This window comes from Lissotriton helveticus, chromosome 2_1 (genome assembly GCF_964261635.1).
Source record: "Lissotriton helveticus chromosome 2_1, aLisHel1.1, whole genome shotgun sequence".
In the NCBI taxonomy this organism is placed as follows: domain Eukaryota; kingdom Metazoa; phylum Chordata; class Amphibia; order Caudata; family Salamandridae; genus Lissotriton; species Lissotriton helveticus.
In genome coordinates this window covers 1,058,066,639-1,058,079,833 of record NC_136059.1, presented here as the reverse complement: position 1 = coordinate 1,058,079,833, position 13,195 = coordinate 1,058,066,639, and the positions used below count along the sequence as shown (strand labels likewise).

The 13,195-nt window shown below is 48.5% G+C and overlaps 1 protein-coding gene across 2 annotated transcripts in view; it reads left to right on the top strand.

Moving 5' to 3' along the window:
• Nucleotides 1–13,195, top strand: part of VPS13A (vacuolar protein sorting 13 homolog A) — a 2,196,319-nt gene that overhangs the window by 2,024,908 nt on the left and 158,216 nt on the right. For both annotated transcript variants that reach the window (XM_078675860.1, XM_078675861.1), the window contains exon 68: nt 5,142–5,256. In XM_078675860.1, coding sequence (XP_078531986.1) covers nt 5,142–5,256 — 115 coding nt within the window. The remainder of the gene's footprint in view (nt 1–5,141; nt 5,257–13,195) is intronic.

Below are 13,195 nucleotides of genomic sequence, written 5' to 3'. Positions count from 1 at the left end.
CAGAGAATAGGCCTAGGGCCTTGTAATGACCTACTTCTCCGTATGCTTTGGTGCTTCTCTCAGTCACCAGGTCATTACTTACCACATCCTTTCTCAGGTTCCAGAAAGACACCACATTTCACAATACTTACTGTTACGCTTGGAGCGGGTAGTGACGCAGCATTGATGGGCAACAACCGGGCTCGGGTTAACTGAGGCTTTATTGATGCTAGTAAATGGTCAGTACAACTCCTCCTGACTGGTGTACGCCTCTGTGGGGATCTGCTTCGGCTTCGTCTCCGTTGGCGGTCCTTCTCCTTGCGGAACCCTTCCGGGCTTCTGTGGGATGGCTCTTCCTCTTCGGAGTCCGTCGCTGCTGGGCTCGGGCTCCCCAATGAGGGAAACAGAAAATAAAAGGGCTGTGTGAGACTTCCGTTCAGTCACGTGGTTCAGGGGAAGGGAGTGAGGGGATGTCACCGGTGCTCGACTTACTAACAGTGCACTAGTGGTGAGTGAAGGGGAAAGTGCACAGGGAAAAGGGTACCGGGATTCAGGTTTCCCGTGGCTTAGTACCTAGAGTACCCCTACCGCCGACCCAGCCCCGCAACCGGTCACGCACCTGTACAAGCCACGCACCTCCCCTGGGTGAGTGGCTGGGCGGCTCGTGGGAACGGTGGCCTCCTGGCTTTCCTCCGTCCTCGGCAGACACCGCCTCTGCCTCGTTCTGACGACTCTTCTCCGTGTCTCCCCCGGCCTTGGATGTTTCTCGCCGCTCTCCGTCTCCCTCTGTATACCACGATCCTCCCTCCGATGTTCCTCTCCTTCCAACTTCCTCTCCTCCGTACTCCGTATTCGCCTCCTGTATCTCCGCACGCCAACCGCTCCTCTCCACTAACCTCCGGGTGAACAAGCACACCTGCGTCTCCGTGGGTCCTCCCTTTGACGGGAATGCATCGTTGGCCGGCTCCTCCCACTCGTTCTCTGTCCACGAATTAAAGGGCCATTCCCCTTCCGCCGTATCGGCAATACTTGACTCCACGTCCTGTGGTGAGGGAAGAGAGAGAGGGGGGGGGGGTGGTAAAAGTGCAATGTCATTCTCTTCCCCGTCTTTCGGACCATCCCGAGGGTTTCTGGGACTGGTAGGCGGCTGGTATGAGTCATATCCCTGAGTCCTCCGGTACACCCCGTTACACTTACCCAAGAAAGGAATAAACACTGACAACATATTAGACCATTGCCGAGGAGCTCGCAAATAACAAGTCACAACACCTCCCCTATCCGAGAGGGTACACAAAGCATGCTCCTCCTAGCAATGTATTGGATAGAATTTAGACATCCCTGATGGGAGCCGATTTCCCTCCCGTATCAACAATTACCCATTACTTCATTCTTGCCTGATGCTCTCTTCTCTGAGGAGAAGTAATTCCCCTCTGAGCAGAGGCATTCGAGCCTCTAGAAGCATTAGAGTGGAGAGAGTCCCTGGAGTGGGACCTTCTCCTCCTATACCTCTGGTCAAGTCCACTTAGAGGCCTGTATGGGGCTAGCCCATCTGCAGCCCCATGTAGGCTTAGGTTAGCCTGGCTAAGTCTTCTAACTTGGACCTGGCTGTCTACTTCTTCCCCAGAATCTTCCTAATCCATCTCTTACTCATCATCTATGATTGTAGGGTCAGTGGCATCTTCTGCTGAGGGTAGGACCTCATCTGCATTCCCTGAGGGGCCTGGGTTAGAGGCTTTCTGAGCATCGTATCCTTCTATGAGCTCTATAAGGTGCTTGAGGGTAGGGTTGGAACCCTGTTTTACCCTTCGAGATGTGCACAAGTGCCTTAAGTCTTGGAAGGTTAGGGTATCATATCTTGAAGGTGCCCTGGCAGAGTCACTTCCCACAGGGAGAGTCACACTAGGCTCTCCTGTGGTAGACATGATCTAGTGTGGTGTGGTGTGTGCACCTACCTACACTAAGTGTTTCCTACTAAACCTCTCTAGGAGTTGTCGTCAGGGTGTGCTAAGCCCTTTGCTCTACAACAACTAAGTTCAGTAGAACTTAAGTATTATAAGACTTGTTATATGTACCTAATGTGATCTTTCAAATGATATCTTAAGATTACAATTGGTAAAACAACAGCAAGCTCTTATCCCAACCGCTGCACACCAATGTGAGAAGTTGGCCTGATATCTGATGTCCACTATTCTTGGGGGCACCCTGTATCAGTCCAAACAACCCTTATGGTGATGGTTGTAAAGTCAACCTTATAGACCAGCTATCCTAGTGGTAGCATGGACAAAGCAGTCTTGGGCTAAAACTTCAGAGAGCATGTGAAGCCAGCTGTTTTACCATATGTAACCCCTTGAATACCAAATGAAAGGACACCACACAGGTTATATATAAAATATATATGTATTTATTATAAACACAACCCCTTTGAACTCTTTATGAGGTCAGAGGCTAAAGCACATAACAAGTTACTCAATTATCATACAATAAGTTGCACAAAATACAGTCGAGCCCTAGGGGCGTTGCAAACCATATACTAAAATAGTGGTATAAGAACCACGTCACGAACAGAGAATAGGCCTAGGGCCCAGGGAATCGCTGGGGCTACATTGAGCTAACGAGAGTTAGGAAGCAGGAGGCCCACGGGATGCGTGTGCAGTGTCTATACACACACGCGAGTTACCATAGGAATACAATGGGAACGTAAGAGTTAGAAACTAGTTGATTTAGGACACTTCCGGATGAACTAGGAGAAAGCTACTGAAAACTAGGACACTAGGATAGTCAATACCCACAGGAGCACCGGAGTGCCCGCGTTACCTCACCCACAGGAGCCGGGTGCATAGGTGTCAAGTTGTTTCTGGTTTCGTCGCTGAATCCCATGGAGACCTGTAAAAAGTTGCTGCACGTTGGATCCAAGGGCGGATGGAGGATGAAGAGTACCTGAAAGCAGGAGGGACAGAGTCTGGGTCACTAGCCGGTGACCAGGAAGGAAGCAGGCGATGTCGCGAAGCAATCAGGTGATGTCATGAAGCTTGACTCTGCAGCCACGTGGACCAGGAGGTGTCGACGATGACCAGGAGCTGGATAAGGACTGTCCCATGAAGGATCTCGCTGTTGGCGGCGTCGGCTTCCGGATTGTAGTCAACAGGCCTTGGCAATTGCAACCCACGCTGGAATTGAATATTCGCTTCGAGTTAGACCAGCAAGGTGTAGGGGGCTTCTCCTTTTCAAGGAAGCAGGGGCCAACCTGGAGCAACCAGGCAGGTGGTTTAAATTCAAAGGTTCGTCTTCACAGAGGCCACTAGCCAACGGGCAAGTGACCGGACAGACGCGTCAAGCACAAAAGTACTAGCAGGCCCCACGCGGCACTCTGAGAGTGTGGGGGGCTGTGCGTCGGTGCAAAAGGTGCTCGGGGCTGGGGCTTCTCAATCCCCAATGCACAACTTCGAGGGTGCCTCAGAAGCTGCACAAGTAGCAATGAGCAGGTTTTTCAAGATGTCCGGTCCCACGTCTCTCGTCGCCTCCACGGGTCTCAGCTTTGCTGTGGCTGTGGATCGAGCACAAGGAAGTCTGGAAGTCCAGTTCTTGTTAGGCTCTGTGCTCGGGCTCCGGCGGGAGCATCGACAAAGCAAACCGCAGATCGCTGGATGGTGCCTGTTTGTACAGGGTGGTCACTCCTTGACCACAAGGGAGATTCTTCAGTCTTCTAGTTGCAGTAGAATGTCGAAGGTCCAGAGTTTCGTTTCAAGTGTCAGTTCAGGATAAAATCTAAAGTCTCTTGACTCAGCTCCTACCTTTATACTAATCAAAGGGGCTGGATTACCTGCTAGGTCCCTCCTATGGGTGGGAACAGGGAAGAAGGTGGTTACACCCCTTTCCCTTTGTCCAGTTTCGGGCCAGAGCTGGGGCTGCAGTGCCCCAGCAACTGTTTTGAACCGGACTATGCATGGAGCACCTTGTGTGCCCCAGGCAGTGCCTCATTTCATTCAGCCCTCCCTGCCCCAATACACTAAGGCCTGTCTGGGTTGGTGCTAGCACCTCCCAAGGCAGGAAATCTATTGTCCAAGCCTCCCTCGCTGGAAGGACTTCCATCAGCAGGAGGTCAGACTTGTGTCTGTGGCAGCAACATCCATTTTGTGATGCTGAGGCTCTGGTTAACTTTAACCGGGATTAACAGGAACAACATGTCTTCTCCCTCTAGAAGGGTGGAATGCTACCCCCGTTGCCAGACCTGGTGAGAGGGTAGTATTCCAAAGCGTATGACACCTTACACAACATGTTTTAATAAAGCCAAACCAAAGTTAGGATTAACCGCGAGGATTATAATGCACTTAAGAGTATATGGTATGGCTATATCCTAGAACAGTTATAAGGACATGGTTCCGAAAGCTGCAGACAGGCTGAGCTCATGCTAGAGCCTCATCTCACATAAAACCAAGCACTCTGCCTTCAGGATTGTTAAGGCCTGCCATAGGAGTGACTTATAGGTGCATATGTGTCTATATATAAGGTTAGATATAGGTATACTATATCTAAAGCAAAGGGTGATTACATCACCTTGCCCCAGCTGAGTGATCAGCCAGTTGTGTCAATTTGGATGGCCAGCCAGGGGTGGCATAATTCATGCTGCAGCCCCTGGTAGGCCTTGGATGCACCTATGCCCTGGGTACCTATGGTACACTATACAGGGGCTCACAAGGTGACCCAAATCCAATTAGGTATGTACCTAAAGTACATGGAGTCCATTTTACAGATTGAGCAGATAACCTGGGGCCCTGAATAGCAGGATCCCAGGCCAACTAAGTCGAAAACCAGCTAAACACTAGGCAAAAAGTTGGGGGTAACCATAGTCAGATATCCATCCTCCTACACACCTTGTTATAGTAATACGCCAAAGATACCCATAAGTTCTGAAACAGGTGGAAGACTCACATTTTCCACCTGGTCTTTATATCATTTTTTATTTTTACTTTTAGAAGAAGAAAATATTATTGAAATGTAAACTTGTAATTCTGTGATAAACTACTGCTTTATGACACTTTTAAGAGGTGCCAATTTTATTGAAAATGCAAACACTTTAGTGAAGCGTTAATTGTTTAATGTGTTTAGTTTACAATTGTTTCTGTGGTTAATTGTAGTGTATTGATTTATTTTCCTGCTTTTAGAGCTACAGATAGTTCTGATGAAGTGCAAAGTTTGCGACCGCCGCGATTTATTCATGAAGATGGTGTCATCAGACCTTACAGACTGAGGGAGGGTTCTGGAAGTCAGATGTTACAGGTAAAATTAAGAGAATCATAATATTTATTCAAAAATATATAATTTTCAAAGATTTATAATAAGGTTGTGTTTTTATAAACAACTAGCTAGCTTGTTTAGATACCTAATAATGTACAGCAAAATAATTTAATAAGTATATTACAAAACTACAATAGCACTTTAGAAGATGGTGGGAAAAATGGGCATTATTTTTTAAAAAGTCAAAATGGCGATTGGTATGCATAGACAGGAAGTGAGCTGAATTTTGATGCAGAAAACTTTGATTATGTGATCTGTTCATTTTAATACAAAGTGGGCCCCATTCTGTAATGATCTAATGAAATGTCCAACGTTTGAATTTTTAAATTTTACATGACAAGTGATTCAAATGTTTGTCGGTTATGAGATTTCTTCCATGGCAAAACCTCTTTTTAGAATTCCAGATTAACATTATGTAAATGTATGCTCTGTTGCTTAGCAACTTGGCCAACATCTATCTGATTGAGTTTGGGATTGTACTGTATGCCTTTTGAGAGTTTGAATAACTGTTCTTGTTTAATATGTTTTTTTAAATCTACAGAAGGTTCAGGTCATATGAGCGGCATACTTCTTGCAGGTCTTTTTACAATGTTTTAGTTTAATGTTTAGATCTTAGTGGTCATATAGCTCAATTACTTTTATTTTACTATCTATACTCATTAGAGGAAGTAGGTTCTTTGTTTACAAACTCTTTTGTGAGATTTGAATGCCTATGTAAGTATAGCTTGAACATATAAAACAGATTTGTTTTCTGCATCTTGATGATATACATTGGCTCTTGGTGGTTATTAGCTCACCATAGATTATTTCAGCAATGTTTTCAAGTTTTATTGTTTCTTGTGTTCTGTTACCGGTGGTTTATCCAGATGATACTCTGTGAAGTGAGAAAAGGTTTAAGTTTTTGCTTTGAACAACATTAAACATCAAGATTTCTTTTGCACAATTACCTAGCCTCCATGTCTCTGTTCATTTTCCATGTTCTCATTGAGAAAAGTACTGTTTATAATGAGGGAATTGATAAAATAGCCCCGTATATATTCCGGTCAAGTGGGAGCTTCATCATCTGAGTTGAAGCTTCACACCTGTCGGACATCAGATGCAATAATGGGCAACATAAACAAGGCCTCTTGAGCGATAAATTCAATAGAGAAATTTTCAGCTTGTCCTATTTGTCCTTGGATCAACTCTTTGTGAATATTTTTTACTGCAGTGCATAGTTTCTGACAATAGTTTTAGCAGATGGTACAAAAGAGGGTGGTGATGGATGGAGCATCAGAACCAATCAAACACTCACACCCAGTCAAAAGATCTGGGTTTGATCCATCACCGTTCTTTAGCCCACTCTGCCACCCCAGTTCAGACATGGCTATATGCAAATCAGTCTGACCCTGTGCCTCATGGGAACAGTCCAGCCCGAACTGCCAAGCCATGCCTTCCCTGGACCGGAAACAAGCTTCCGAGGACCGGTTTCTGGCATTACAGCCGTCTTCAGCCCGGCTTGCTTGAATCCAGTGGCAAAGTTTTAGCAGAGGCAGACTGACTAAGGCAAAACTGCATGTTTCTTTATTATTTACTAACATTCATATTATTATTTGCTAGTAGTTAACATGTCTTTCAAATGTGGAACTGCTGGATATTCTGCAAAAGTCACTCTACACTGCCATTTTTTAGAAATTATAACAGCGAAGTAAGTATTGTAAAGAAAAGCATAGATTATAAAGGAGTATGCTTAGGTAAATTAGGCCAACATTTATAAGTCAATAGATATTTGTTGGTTATTACAATCATATTTATCTCAGCACACTGAACTCTGATGTTTCTTTTTAATTATCAATGAAATATGAAGAAAAGGCTTCTTCGTTGTTTCTTTAATGCCATTTCATAAATTAAAATAGAAGAAAAATTGAGATGAATGACTTTTCCAAAAATGTAATTGTGTGTTTGGGTATTTGAGAGTTTGACTTGTACATGCAACTTTAATATCACGTGAGAGCTAGGAGTGGGGTTTTTAGTGAAGACAGGAAGAAATGGCTCTCAGTCTGATGTGCGTTAGGGTCTTAAGAATCTGGGTAGATACTGGGCTGCCAGGTTGGGGGATTTACCCGATAACCCCCAGATTTGTGTGGGTCGAAAGATCCACACTGGAAATTATGCGCTGTCCTGGGCACACGTGGTGAGGGTATTACAAAATTATTACAAATATTATCTCAGTTCAAACAAAGTGGCGGTCGACACCAGTGTAGTTATGAAGAAACAGGTTTTTTTTATGTGTATCACAAAGCAACAACTGTGTTGAGCCAAACAACCAGCCGACACGTGTGTGGTCACAAGGAGTTATCCTTCAGGGCTGTTCCGAGTTGGACAGAGTAGGGGAGCATACCCCTAGTGACCGGTGATAATTCCAACCCGGTCTACGGTAGCGGCGTGTTTGAGAAAAGGACGTGATGTCCGTGGGCTGCAGTGTCGGCAAATGTACGGGCCCTTCATAGCGATCCAGTGTCGTCCACCGAGCATCCTCCTGGACTTCAGGCGAACCCGCCGTACCTCTGCGTCCTTACTCGGACCTGTTTACCGGCCTCAATCCCAGCACACCATTTTCCCACCTCATCCTGGCGCTCTCACCTAGATTCCATTTGCTGGCACTGGACGTCCCCAACTGGACTGCCTAACCCGTTCCATTCCCCGACATACCCCACACTCCCCCCACACTCGCCGCATCCTGGCACTCTCAACCCAATTCATCTGCTGACACTGGACACCCACCCGCCCACACCTGGGTGCTAATCTTCCATTGGCAGTCCTTCACTCATCTGATTGGGCCACATTTGAAGAGTCATGGCCTTGTGATGAAACACGTGTCGGCTGGTTGTTTGGCTCAACACAGTCGTTGCTTTGTGATTACATAAAAAAACCTGTTTCTTCAAACCTACACTGGTGTCTACTGCCGCTTTGTTTGAACTGAGATAATATTTGTAATAACTTTGTAATACCCTCACCACTTGTGCCCAGGACAGTGCATAACTTTAATATCATGGTATGGTAATCTATAGCATATCTTCGCATTAAATAAGTTAAACAAGGCAAAAGTCAAACATCAATTTTTGTGCATCTTTTGTTTAAGGTCCCTGAATGCAGGGTTGCCTGTTGTAGAGTGGGCAGAATAAAATATGAATTAGATAAGATGAAACAAGATGTGATTCCAAGTCGGGCCCTTTGTTACATATAATGCCGGAGCCAAAGATTAATCGAATGGGGTTTATTCAAAGCATGCATGCCTATGAGACTTACAGCAATGAGAGTCCCATCCACCTGTTCCCCAATTGTCACTACCTCCGAACCTTCAACGCCCCAAAGTTCTATGAATAAACCATAGGGGAGGGGAAAAAAGGGTGAGAAAACAGGAAGCAGAATAAGGTAGGGTAAGAAATATATCAAGGTGTATCAATTTTAATCCTTAACGGAAATATATAACACATCTTCCCCTTTAACCACCAAGAAGTGGTACGTGGGAGTAAGGTTACTGCTGAAAAGTCCTCCAGGAAGGAGCTCTAACACTGGCAGATGACTTCATACTTTGAGCAATGGAGGCAACCATTGTCATCAATTTGAGATTCAACAGCCATTTCAGACTGGCCAAGCATATCTCCGCAGTTTGCATTGGGATGAGATGGTACAGATCCCAGGGCTAGTGCTTTTCTTCTGTTGAAGGGTAGGCAATCTCTGTATGATTTAGGTGTGTATTCAAAAAGATGAGTTTAATAAAAGACAATGGACCCAATTAGGTTGGCAAGGATCTTGGGTAACAGTTTTTTAAGGAGAACAATGGTCCTTGTTATGAGAAAATTGGAGCAAAAAATGAATATAGAACAGAATCGACTCTATATGATTGCTATCCAGCCGGATAGTACAATTTAATAGTAGGTATCAAAACAAGAACACAATATATAGTGAGATACAGTCCTGTATCCAATATCACAAAAGTAAACCAGGGAGTGACAAAGTGACAAAATACAAAAACAACACAGTCAGGCGAAACACAGAGATGCTTGTTCTAAGGTGTAAGAGATAAAACAAGCGTGATAACTAACACAGCCGTTACACATGGTATATAAATAATTTGTGTGCACGGTGTTTAAAAGGTCGACGACGTTTCAATCCCATTTACATAGTCACTGGGATCATCATCAGGTCAGAAATAATGTTTGCCTGTACACGAATACGAGCAATCAACTGATTATATGAATATAAGGAAAAAAGGAAAAATAGGGGAGAAAGTATAATGATGAATGAGGGAAGCTTCCCATTACGCATAGTGCAGGTAACGCAGTGAGTCCTATATTGAAAGAATAAAGACTAAATCATTTAGCGTTAGAGAACAGGGCGGTGAGTAGGTGTGGGAGGTCAAGATCTAGAGACATGCAGTTGTGGTTGCGCGTATGATTTAAAGTGAAACTATGTGGGGGGTTGCAAAAAGGATAAAAACGGTAGTGAACATGCACAGTAGTGAAATGTACATGCTGGGCTTGAACTGACCAAGGAACCGGGAGGGAAGCAGCAATATAATTCCTGCTGATGGAAGGAATAAATTACCTGAAGAGGTAAGTCTCATGGACTGGGGTCAAGATTTGCAGGTATCAAGGTCCCGGATATAGAACCGTCAGTGCCTATGAGAGAGAATCAGGGCATTAAGTGAGCTCATGGGAGGCTGAGCTGGGTGAAAGAGGGGGCCAGCAGGAGGCTTACCTATAATAGCAATTGCACTGGTGGAAAGCAGGGGTCAATAGGGGAACGTGGTGTTAAGTAAGAACACGGAGGATCTCTGGTTGTTCCGGCTCGATGCCTGGAAGAAGGGAGCGGTGGTTTAGAGAGTCGTGGCAGTAATGGGTGCAACCTGGACAGGACTCGTCATAGTCTTACCTTAATAATGGCTAACGGAGCAGTGACGATGGCATGGGGTCCGTGGCAGGTGGATACGGGAATCAACTGAGAGCCGCTCAGAGGCTCACTTGTATGGCGGATGCTGGCGAAGGCACGTTGCCTGTAAAAATGGGTAAGCTGATGCATCATGGTTGGGGGCAAATGGGGGGATAACGAGGGGATACGCTTGTTGCAGGCGAGAGTTACCTTAATTGATAATGGTTGAATCGGTGCCGGGAGGCAGAGGGTCCAGAGACGGTGAGCTGCAGTCTGGGAGGAGCTCAATGGCTCGATGTTGCAGCTGGAGAGGGCACCAGCTGAGTGAGTTTAAGTAACGCGTGAAGCCATGAGGTGGAAAAAAGGACTAGACTGTGGACCGCGGCGGACATCTTGGGTATAGGTGTGCGATTGGAAGTTAAAATACAAGAGAAACACATGGGATATGCGTGCGCATGTGGAGTTATCGTGATAAGAAAGCCGGCGCAGGTGTAGGAAAAAGACAGTCATGGAAAAGTATAATAAGGATTTAAAGCGGGGACAGACAGAAAGCGTGTGAGAAGGACATATTGTCATCACAATCAAGGTTGCAAATTATGTCGTGCAGTACATGAAAATGGACTGATACTAAGGGAGTTCACCGTAAGGTTGTCCAATCCTCATTTTTGTTCAGTCCATTTTTTATGCTCTGGGTGCGCAAAATCCATATCTGAAAGAAACACGTTAGTTAGATTCCTTACCTTAGAATGTCCCACAGGCGTCAGACTGGATCCAGAAAATGTTGCCTAGCAGTACCCTTGCGCGTCGGTATGCGTCGTCTGTGGCTCCGCGTCCATTGTCGGCGTAGTTGGCGCCGGGATGACATCGTCGGAGTACTTAGACGCCACCCTCCCGCGCTGACGTCAGTTCTTCTTTTTTCTGCGCCAGCTAGCGCAGGTCCGGAGAAAGCAGTACCTTAGTCACTTTTTGACAAAACTTTTTTGATCATTTTTGATCTCTTCTCGAGTCTTCACGACTCTCGGTGCCGGTAGGGAATGCCCGGGTTCAAGCCATGTACGACTGCAACGACTGATGTCGGTTACCGATCCCCACCGCCGGTGCCTGTATTGCCTTGGGGCCGACCACGACGACCGGTCGTGCCCCGACTGCCGGGCCTTGATGTCGAAGGGTAGGCGGGAGCGGTCCTGTAAGCGCCTCAAGCTCCGGCAGTCGGCCCCGCGCCGCTCACGGTCCCGGTCCAGGAGGGGGTCGAGGGACCGGTTGCGGGGCCACAGTCATCGAAGCTCGACGAGTCGACACCATTCGTCGGGCTCCAAGTCCTCAGGTAAGAGGCACAAGAAGTCGAAGGGACGCCATCGCTCTTCTGACTCCCCCCGATGCTCGAGCAACGCGGCCGGGGGTTCGGGCGACACCGGAGCCGCAGGTGCCGCAGGTGCCGCGGCCAGCTCCATACCCGCCGGTCCCTGGGCTGAACGCGATGCCGGAGGAGATCGAGGCCTTCCTCATGGCAATGAGGTCCCTCTCTCCTCCGTCGGGTCCCGCTGTGCCTCCGGACCCCGCGGTCCCGACTGGGAGTCCAAGCGGGCCGGGCGCTCCTGCCCCGGCGCCGTTGTGTGCTTTGGCCCCGGCGCCGTCAGCGACTTTGGTCCCGACGCCGCAGGCTCCTGCTGGATCCGGTTCCGGATCCGGGTCGCCGCTGGTCGACCTCACGACCCCCGCCGGCGTCGACCCCCAGGGTGTCTCCCCCGGCGCCGCCCCTGATCCCTCTCTTGGTCCGGGTCCGGCTGAGGAGCAATTCTTCTTTGATCCGGCTCCATCCTTTGACCCTGAATTTCAGGAGATGGAGGACGAGGGGGATTGGGAGGGGTCTGAGGACCCTCTGACACGGGAGTGTCAGTCATATCTGAAAGAAACAGGCTAGTATTAGATTCCTTACTTTAAAATACCCCCAGGCGTCAGACTGGATCCCGAAACTTTTGCGTAGCAGTACCGTCGTCTGCGGCTCCGCGTCCGGCGGCGGCGGCGCCGGGATGACGTCGACGGAGTACTTAGTCGCCGCCCTTGCGCGCTGACGTCAGTTCCTATTTTTTCCGCGCCAACAAGCGCCGATCCTGGAACAGTGGTACCTTTAGTCACTTTTTGACTAAACTTTTCGATCTCTTTTGATCATTTTTGGAAGTCGAACGACTCCGACGGTGCCGGTAGGGATGCCCGGGTTCAAGCCCTGGGTCGGCTGCAACCGACTGATGTCGGTTACCGACCCCCATCGCCGGTGTCTTCATTGCCTGGGGCCCGACCGCGATGACAAGTCGTGCCCCGACTGCCGGGCCTTGACATCGAAGGCTAGGCGGGAGCGGTCCCGCAAGCGCCTCGCGCTACGGCAGACGGCCCCGCGCCGTTCGAGGTCCCGGTCCGGAAGGAAGTCGAGGGACCGGTCGCGGGGCCGGAGTCATCACGGCTCGGAGGATCGACACCACTCCTCGAGCTCCAAGTCCTCAGGTAAGAGGCACAAGAAGTCAAAGAGACAACATCGCTCTTCCGACTTCCCCCGACTCTCGCGCGACGCGGCCAGGGGTTCGGGTGACACCGCCCACGTGGCTCTGCTGGAACCGCAGGCATTGCGGCCTGCTCCATACCCACCGGTCCCTGGGCAGAACGCAACGCCGGGGGAGATTGAAGCCTTCCTCATGGCCATGAGGTCGCTCACTCCTCCGTCGGGTTCCGTGCCACCTTCGGGCCAAGCGGCCCCGACTGGGAGCCCAAGCGGGCCGGGGGCTTCGGCGCCTTCGGTCCTGAGGCCGCAGGGCCCCGCTGGATCTGGGTCACCGCCGGTCGACCTTACGACCTCGCCGGCGCCGGCTCCTAGGGTGTCGCCCCCGGCGCCGTCAACGGCCGACGCCGTTGTAGGAGAGTAGGGTCTGCAATCCTATGGTCACCCCAGATTTTTGCTTTTTGCTTCACTGGTTTACGACTTTCCCTGGTTGTGGGCCTGCTAATCAGACCCACA